At 33.7% G+C, this 9933-nt stretch overlaps 1 protein-coding gene and 1 pseudogene across 1 annotated transcript; both read right to left on the bottom strand.

The window, feature by feature from the left end:
- Positions 1-344: 344 nt before the first annotated feature.
- Positions 345-7941, bottom strand: LOC132746617 (uncharacterized; annotated as a pseudogene).
- Positions 3922-6790, bottom strand: LOC132746616 (probable ATP-dependent DNA helicase RecS). Its single transcript, XM_060735827.1, has 2 exons — positions 6710-6790; positions 3922-5893 (listed from the first exon to the last, which is right to left on the bottom strand). Exons 1-2 carry the CDS (start codon positions 6728-6730, stop codon positions 5396-5398), a joined length of 519 nt encoding a protein of 172 aa, XP_060591810.1. The 5' UTR covers positions 6731-6790; the 3' UTR covers positions 3922-5395.
- Positions 7942-9933: the final 1992 nt, after the last annotated feature.

The raw sequence follows: 9933 nt of genomic DNA, 5'->3' as shown, positions 1-9933 counted from the left end.
GATGATGGTGTGGACCAATAAATTGTGTGCATCATTCCTTTAACTCTTTTTTCCCCCAGAATAATAGTGTTTTATTGTGGAAAATGATCATTTAAAGCAAAAAGCGACTGGAACATGATCATAAAAAGTATATAATCAAAACCGGAATCCCATTCTGTAAATTAGTATACGAGAAGAGAGTTGATTCCCTTTAACATTATAAAATCAGACTTATGTTAGTATATCACTACAAGAGTTATTTCTCTTTATCAGTTGAACGCCATTGAAGCTTTGTCTCTTCTACAAGAGTTATTCCTCTTTATCAGTTGAACGCCATTGAAGCTTTGTCTCTTCTACAAGAGTTATACCCCTTTATCAGTTGAACGCCATTGAAGCTTTGTTTCTTCTACAAGAGTTATTCCTCTTTATCAGTTGAACGCCATTGAAGCTTTGTTTCTTCTACAAGAGTTATTCCCCTTTATGAGTTGAACGCCATTGAAGCTTTGTTTCTTCTACAAGATTTATTCCCCTTTATCAGTTGAACGCCATTGAAGCTTTGCTTCTTCGTAAGCAGACGACTGTTATTACAAATTGGAGAAGAAGAACAAACAAAAAGGCTCCAAACATTCCCCAGAATTACTCTTAACTGTAGGTTCTGTTATCTTCAGCAGTAACTGAAATACGTATGTTAAAATTCAAAAATAAAATTAGAATAAATAAATGAAATATATAATAATCAGTAAATAAACATTGGCGTAATTGATATGAATGAAATCAAATATTATTATTATTTTAAACATGTAGTAGATAAAACTACAATTTAATTTTTTTACGAGTTTATCTATTCGGTTACATTTCTTTTATATCATTTTCAATTGTCAATACAATATAGATTTTAAGAATTAAGAACCTATATTTCAAGTTAAACTATAATACTGAGGACTTTAATATGGAATTTATTTTGTCCAAACACAATAGTTACCTTTTTGATTTTCTTGTGTTGTCGAAGTCGAAACTGTCGTAGAAACTGGGTTTTCGTTTTTTTCGGTCGTTTTGAATCGGAAATTTCTACATTCTGGGAATCCGTCTGGTGGTCGTGGAACGCGCGAGAAGGAATCATTTAAGAGTAACCCTAGACCTAATAAATTATAATAAAATGTCATAAAATCATACTCAACATCATTAATCGGTCCATAGTCTGACATAGAACCAAAATTTGAAATTGAAAGAAACATAAATTTGATAGTTACTTGATAGAACACCTTTTTAAAAAGATATAAGATCTAATAACGCAATGTTTTTTTTCACCAGACAATGGGCGGATAGTTTAATTCTGAAACGCTGAAAACAAAAATAGTGAAACAATACTGATACTCTGCTAAATGAAGAGAATGACAAGAAAATCAGTTAAACGATCTGACAGGATAAAATCACAATACCGTAGAAAGTAAGGAACTTTTATTTAAAAATGACCGATATTTACATTGTAGTACCTTTTTGACCATGGTATTCCTGGTGACAATGAATAAACCAAAGTCCAGGATTTTCTGCTTTAAATCTAATGACCACAAAACCACCAGAAGGCACAGTTACTGTATCCTTGCGCGGCAACTTGCTTAAATCTACATTCCATGACTCCTCGGAACATGTTATGTTGCCGTAACATAACCCGGTACACTATATATTATCGTTCATCCCGTATTTTGGATATAGTGCCGGGTTTTCTGTTCCATAGCCAATTTTCATGACATGGAATGAATATCCGTGAACATGTATTGGGTGACTTACAACTGCATTCAAAAAGCCAGCACTGACAAAATTTATTTGCACTATATCGCCAAAGTCAACATTTAATGGTCGGTTGCATGTTTAAAATTTCTTAGCGTTGCAGTTATGTGACTTGGCACATATGTCAGTCACTTCTTTCGGTTGCGTTAAAGCGGACACAGTTGGCAGCTTTCGGCTTACTCCATTCATATGTCCCATGATAACATTATCTTCGCGTACAGCGAATCCAACATTAACAAAAAATTCCTTAAATTTTCCTGATTTGTGATCTGGAGCTGGTTCATTTTCAGAAGCACTACGCATTTCATCAACATGCAAGCATGTCCAGTTAGGATAAGTTTCGAAAGGGCAATTAACAACATAGTCTGGATTACCTGCCCTTTGTCTAAACAAAGAGTCAGGCACAAACCAAATAATGGCGGCGGCGATGGAAACGGTAAGTTTACGAGCAAATAGCAAAAGGTGGTTCATTGTGATAGTATTGACTTTCTGGTCAATATCAATGGTGTAGTTTTCATTCGTGTAAAGTGTTCTTATGGAGCTATTACTTATGATCAGATTTTACATTCCTGACAAGTTGAATATTTTTCGGACAAATTTACACATAGTGTAATTTCGGACAATATATATTTAATTGATAACTTTTATCTTCATATATCCTTATCGTGGCTTGTGACAGCATCTTACTGTACTGAAGTAGATAATTACTGTACATTGTGCGTAAATTATGTCCTTGCATATAATAAATGCATTATCAGTGATCATGTTTCTTTAAGAATAAAATACATTTTAGGTAAATTCTAACAAATATCCAATATACATTGAACTTCTTAAAAAAATATTCTGAAAACCTAGGTATCGAGCTGAAATCTGAGAATTTCAACACCCATCAATATTGAATAATTAAACATAATTTTATTCAATTTCAGATGGATCACAACTACATTAGAGCCCAAAATAGGCTGCCTGGTTTCCAGGTAATAGAAATGCGATCTGGACCGGACCACTCCTATGTCAGACACAAAGACTCTACCCCTCAGAAACGGGGAAGTAAACGAAACTTATCGACTCCAACAGGAAAGACACCTAAACATGAAAATAAACGGATTGAACTGGTAAATTATTTTTCTTTTACTACTACCTTCTATTTTATTAATTAATATATATACTTGATACAGATACATATATGTTATATTGATATGGATATGGATTTGGTTAATAAGTTTAACTCAAATAGTTTTTATAACTTTGAGTTATTCTTTTATTCAAGACATGACCATGCTCCTTTATGTTTTACAGAATCTTATAAACCATAAAATTTCAATATTTACATTGAATACTTGTTAAATGTACATGCAGCGTTTTTTTTCTCTACTTTGGGAATGGTGCCGGTACCAGACTGATTGGGAAAAAATGCGTTATTTTGACTAAAATTGGGAATTTTTTTAATGCATTTTTTCAGCTACAAATGAGATTAGGCATCATGAATAAAGATAGCTAACAGCTTCTACTGTCCAGATAGAACTATTGAGTGGTGATTTATATGAATATGTTGGATTTAAATGATTTTAGAAAAATCACTTGGCCTTGTGGGAATTTTGAACAGCCATTTTGGGAATTTAACATTGGAAATTGGGAATTTTAATGTCTATTTTCTATTGGGAATGGTACCGTTTTAGGGTAGTAGTTATATAAAGAAAAAAACACTGACATGTCTGTAAATATCTGTAAACTCGAGTTATTACTGAAATAAAAGATTTATTAAGTTAAGGTGTCAGATGTGCATTTCATTGCTGTATTAAACAACATTTTCCAGGTTCCAGCTCTTCACATGAAGTTGCAGCCCACCTGTTGTCGTCACCCTTGCGAGGAAGTATTATTGTGGAACTTCTGAATGAAATTGAATTTGCAGCAAAAGAATGCTGCAACAAGGAAAGTGTTTTGGCCCAAAAGGAATTCTGTGACTTGACTGATTTTAACTGGCATGAACTCATTGGTGAACTTCTTGAACAACAACCATTGCTAGCTGATGTTCTCTTGGCAGTGTCACTACCAACATCAAAAATAGGGAATACCAACAGTGTTCATAAACTTATACCAGTTTTATCAACTGTGTTTGGAATGCTGATGAAAACCAGATACCAAGAGCTGTCTTTAGTTCAGAATATCATTGCAATGACTTTGGCTAATGAACAGACAAGCCAAAAAGTAAATTGTGTCACAACTATGTTTTGTTGCCTTCAGACATTGTGTTAAGAGCCCAATGCCACAAACTATTGACTAATCAAAAAATTGGATTGAATAAACTAGAAAAAAATGTCTCTTAAATGGACATTCCCCTTTATCTGGTATAAATCAGTGAAGTATTTAATAAGATACGTCTTAAAACATTGGATTTGTTTTTATTTTTAAAACTCCAACATATCAGAAAAAGTTAAGTGGCATAGTACCAAAATAATTAAAGTTTTTGAATTTGGGCATTCAAATGTTAAGAATTCTGTTCATGTTCATTGCACATGTTTTATCTATGGAAACTTTATTATTATTGTTTTTAAGTTTATGCGTTGTATATTTTTTTATTATGCATTTGACTATGCAAATGTTATTTTTAATTTGTTTTCAAGTTGGTGTTTAGGGTTGTATTACAGAAATGTTCATGATTTTTATGCTCCCCAAAAAATTTCGGGGGAGATTATAGTTGCCGGGTTGTCCGTCCGTCAGTCAGTCAGCAATTTGCATTGTTAAGCAAGAGTCAGGCATTTTCCAGTCTGTACGGGTTGTTTGTAAATACAGGGGGTAAACCCGATACTAACAGTCCAGCAGATTTGGAGATGGAACATCGCACATGAAAATTTGGGACGCTTAGTTGAAGGTCAAGGTCACAGCATGACCTTGCAGCAAAATCATGTCTGGCCCATAACTTGGTTGTTTGCAGACAGATTTAACAACTATTTTTGACAAACTACTTCTGTGTCCGATACCTACTCGGGGAGCATTACCCGGTTCAACCGGCTCTTGTTCTGAACTAAAGTAGTATTATTTGGTTGCATGGTAAAATATCTATATTTTTTATCTTTTTATTACAGTTTTTTTCTATTGATGATTCTGTAATATGAACAAGGCCCCTATTTATGTTCATAAATGATGTTGTCAATGACCAAAAAAAAGAATAACTGTACTGAAAGTACTGTGCTCATCTTTAAAGGACACAACACTTTATCAAAACTGTCCGTTTACATTGTCACCAATTGCAAATATTACTTAGGGCTGTTCTAGGAAAAAGTGTTGGGGGTGGAACGGAACGGAACTTAAAAATGGGGTTACCACAATACAATTTTATCTTTTTTTGGTACAGTCCATATGGAAATTCCAGGAAACACCCCCACCCACCGAATTTTAATTGATTTCCGTTCCACCTCCCCCCCTGGGGATGCCGTTTTCCCTGGAACAGCCCTTAGTCAAAATGTTCATTTAGATAGCTTTTAAGTGTTTGTATATACATATTTATATAATATATAATATAAATATAATGTCTAGTATGAAATTAATGGGAAAAGTAAATAAAGAAAAAAATATTTTTAGATTTTCTTTTGTTTGTTTTTAGATTTCCAAACACATTTAAGTGGAATTATTTAACGCAATCACAAATGTATATTCTTTTAAAGTCTTTCCTGAATTCTTTGCCCCATTCAATGACACAATGAGCCTCATCTATTACAAGAAACTTGTCATACTCTTGAAATTGAGATGAGCGAAAAAGTTTGTTTACTTCAGGAGAGTTTAAAACAGTTTCTGGGTGAAAGAAAAAATATTTGGTATTTGATAAGTCAATAGTGTCTATATTCATTGACAAGGAAAATGATTGTCCACTGAGTTTCACCGTTTGCTGTTCAATTATAGCGTTTAAAGGCACAATAACAATAACAAGACACTTTGGAACAAAAAACGGCAGAATTTCATATATAAACGATTTTCCATAACCAGTTGGAAGTGCACAGATGCAGTCTTTTTTAGATAATAATGTTTGTATTGCTTGCAGCTGTAGCGGTTTAATTTCTGTTATTTTGCAATTGAACTCTGTAGAGTAGTTCTGCAAAGCATCTGTGATTGACTGGCTACTTATATCCTGAAAACAGAAAAAAGACATGACACTTTTATTATAAACATAAAAAAGCCAGGTCATTTTTAATTAGATTGGTGGGGGTACCACATTCTATACATGTATAAATACTAACAATCAGCTTCTATTGAATTAAAATTAATATCCATTTCTATGTTCATAAATGTGTGTGAGGTGCAGTGGCGGATCCAGGATTTGGCCTTAGGTAAATCATTGAAAGTGTTAAAAGTTGACAGTATTGCAGTTAGTTATTTTAAGCGTGTTTTGGTGCCGTTTGGGCCACATATCTATTATAATAAAGCTTAAAATGATGCGCGAGCGAGGAAAAATTGAGAAAAATAAGCGTTTTTGGGCATAAAAAATCATAAGTCTGCAGCCATTGGGGGGGGTGCGCCGGGTGTGCCCCCCCCCCACCCTGGATAATTTTTGTAAAACTGTTCTACAGAATGAATGTTAACATTACAATATTATCAATGTATCAAAACTGAATAAGCATTTATTCCGTATTTTCTGTAAGTTTGACACAAACCATATCAGACTTAATGTTGGTGGTGGGACGTTTGCCAGGATATTGCCAACACGGTATTGATCACAATACAAAACAAAATCATTTTACAAGAAAACTTATGATTTCATATCCGAAATATCACAATCTTCGTATTTGTCCGAAAAGTACTCAACTTATTGAAGTTTAAAAAAAATAACATGTGAAAATGCTCCACGAAAATAAACGTTATTTTTAAGAATTTTATATATACATATCGATTAAAAATTCAACAATATCCCGATGAACCACTTTTTAAAAATATTTGGTTAACTTACAGCTATCATCGCGTCGGCCATTGTTTCGTCAATGCCAGACTTCTATTTGTTTACAATAGAAGCTGGGAACCAGACTATTAACAACAGTACACGGGTCATTTGATGAACATATTTTCGGTGCTGTAAACGGATACTGTATGGGGGCTCCTGTGTATCTAAGAATTGCAAAGGCACTTCGGTTATGATATTTTTCAAGGGTCTCTGCACGAATCCAGAAGTTGCCGACCAACTGATTAGCTTCAGTAATAAAGTCAAACCGTTCCCCGGTACTCAAAATGACAGAATCTGTCACAATTGGTTCAATATCAGATCCATCTGCTGAAACGAACGTAAGTTTGTGGCCATCTACGGAAACTTTGTATTGAAAGAAAATCCCCCTCCTATAACTCTAAACCGATACTGTTTTCCCTTTTCTACCGTAAAAATAGTAAGAGGTGTTTTTGTTAAATGTTCCCCTTGCTTGTTTAATACACGGCCTCTGCCGTTGATCAAAGACGACGTGACTTTAATAGTAGGTGTGTATGATCCATCAAGTCGCTCGGTGTTTCGTAAGCGTTCACCTTCAGTATTGAAAAATTCTAGCATTGCCGAGCTAACATACATTTCATCAGACGATTGTGCATTATTATAGTCTTGGATCATCATCACTTTCTCTTCAATGTCTTCTGTTCTTCTCTCCTTTACGATAAAAGCACCGACTAGGCCCATGCTTACCTGGGGACCAGTGTGGGAGTGGTAATAAATGTTTCATGTCGGTTTGGTGAGAAATTGTATGTAAACGTTTGTCCAGGTAAGATTGGACACTGTGTAACGAAAGCTGCACCATCCATCCATGGAGTCCCTTTCATGTTAATGCCATGAAAGTGAACCGTCACACCGTGACTAGTCATGTGATTCCTAACATGATTGATCACTTCTTGATTGACATAGACAGTTATTGTTGGTCCTGGCATAGTTTTATTAAAAAGTATTAATGCTCGTTCTTGCGTAGAACCGTCGGCTAGCACTACATCTTCGGGATCAACAGTAGTATTTGTGGTATCTCCATGAATCATTGATATAAACCTTTTCATTGTTATTCCGTCTCATTGGCAACCATGAACTGACATCTAGATACAGCTCACAAGACTTTGCCTCCATATGGCACTCGCCATCATGACCATGAACTCCACAAAACAGGCCTATTGTGACGATGATTATTACAGTGATTCTCCCGCTTGTCCATTCGGTAAACATTTTGACTGAAACGGTACATAACAGTTAATGAATTATTTATCATCGGAATGTGTTACTTAAAACACACACACGCGCGTGAGCAATACATGTATTTCAATAAATTTATAGATATCATAACAAATAATTTTAATACGTTCACTTTATTGATTTACAATTAATGTTTTAAAACGAATCTTTTGTAAATTTTTGATAATACTTCTAAATATGATCTTAAGATAAGATGTTATCTTTTACAGGTTTTTATATTATTATTATATTTATATTTGTAAATTTAATCAGGTTAGACAATGTTATCAAGCATCTTCAATAGATAAAAGAAGAATACCTAAATATAATTATTATAAGAGTCGAAAGTTCCCGACAATACGTATATTTCTCATCCACTCGTGGATCGATGGGTTGTATTTTACACAGTAGATATCACGTGTGTTTTTTAAAATTTACTCAGGTATGGAGAGCCGAAGTACAGGTAGGTGATGGGTGAACTTTGGTTTAAAGCTGAAATTTGATTTATGGTTTATACGTATATGCATGCAATGCAACCAAACTGATACAAAAACTGTTAAGTTAATAAAATTACCGGATATTATTCAACTTTTTTTGATATGTAAATTACATTCCTCCATGTTAAATTACTCTTATCATATAACCGAAACGGACAAGTTTTTAGCCCGCTTAAATGTAGCATGTATGGGGTATGCACTCCATATGATTTGTTTTTTTTTTAATCCAAATACATATCATCCGATATTTAATTAGAATTTTACATTAATTGTTAGCGCATTCTACACTAAGGTAAAGTGCTAACAATTACTTTCGGGGGTCAAGTACGTAGTGAAAAAAGATCAGTTATTATTAAGATACTGTGTTACGTTTTCAAATTTTTTCCTTAATGTGCATTACTTCATTACCTTCTAGATGGCATGCAAAAATTCGAAATTGAAAACTTAAAAGCTGATACCTCCGGGAGAATTAGCAAAAAGAACTGAACGAATGTCACTATGCAAACAAGACTTAGTCACAATATAAAGTATATATTGTACTTACTTGTTAAGTCTCCAGTACTGAATGCACAGAAAATTATATAACAAACCTTATATGTAATATCATAATGTGTTTTAACTATATTTTATGCTTACGACGAAACTTGAGAAGGGTCCGAATTTAAATATATTGTCATTTAAATAGAAAATAAGACTCGGATGGGTGCTTTCAACCAGATACTTGCAATTGTTGTTTGCTAAAATGTCGTCTGCTTTTTAATTTTATTCGTTTTCGCATTTATTTTAAAATGATAAAAGATAATTTTAATGATTATCAATATATCTGAACCTGACGATACGCTGAGATTCTGACAGTCCTTTTTATGGCATTAAGTCGTCTGGAAAATTTATGTGGCTGCATCCGCACTACGACTGTCGCATCTTAGTATGTTAAGGGTTAGGAGCTATGTTACAGTCATTTAACGTGTTAAATTTAGACTCCATCGATGCCTTTTACATGACACGACAGGAAAACTAAGCGTTCTTTTCGAGAATTGAGTACCATTTGATGATGATCTGGTCTAATGACCTGTGTGTAAACTTAGAGAGATTATGTGCGCGCTACAATTATTTCTCAGGAATGTTTAGATTATTTCTCAGGAATGTTTAGATTATATCTCAGGAATGTTTAGATTTTTTCTCAGGAATGTTTAGATTATTTCTCAGGAATGTTTAGATTATTTCTCATTTCTCAGGAATGTTTAGATTATTTCTCAGGAATGTTTAGATTTTTTCTCAGGAATGCTTAGATTATTTCTCAGGAATGTTTAGATTATTTCTCAGGAATGTTTAGGTTATTTCTCAGGAATGTTTATTATGCAAAGGTAACATAAATTAAAAAAACCCAAATGGTTTAAACGCTTTAAATAACTTAAATCAGGCTAAAAACCGGCTACTGCAGAGTATATTTCTTCATTACTGTATATTTATTTCAAGTGCACCGAT

Source organism: Ruditapes philippinarum, unplaced genomic scaffold (assembly GCF_026571515.1).
Source record: "Ruditapes philippinarum isolate M1 unplaced genomic scaffold, ASM2657151v2 ctg1759_1_1_1_1, whole genome shotgun sequence".
NCBI classification, from domain to species: Eukaryota; Metazoa; Mollusca; class Bivalvia; order Venerida; family Veneridae; genus Ruditapes; species Ruditapes philippinarum.
Note: the sequence above shows the minus strand (reverse complement) of the source record. Positions and strands in the feature narration are given on the sequence as shown.

Coding starts and splice junctions, on each gene's coding strand:
- LOC132746616 (XM_060735827.1), bottom strand. CDS start 6,730: ATGGCCGACGCGATGATAGCT. Junction 5,894..6,709: donor TGGCCGACGCGATGATAGCT/GTAAGTTAACCA, acceptor TTCTGTTTTCAG/GATATAAGTAGCCAGTCAAT.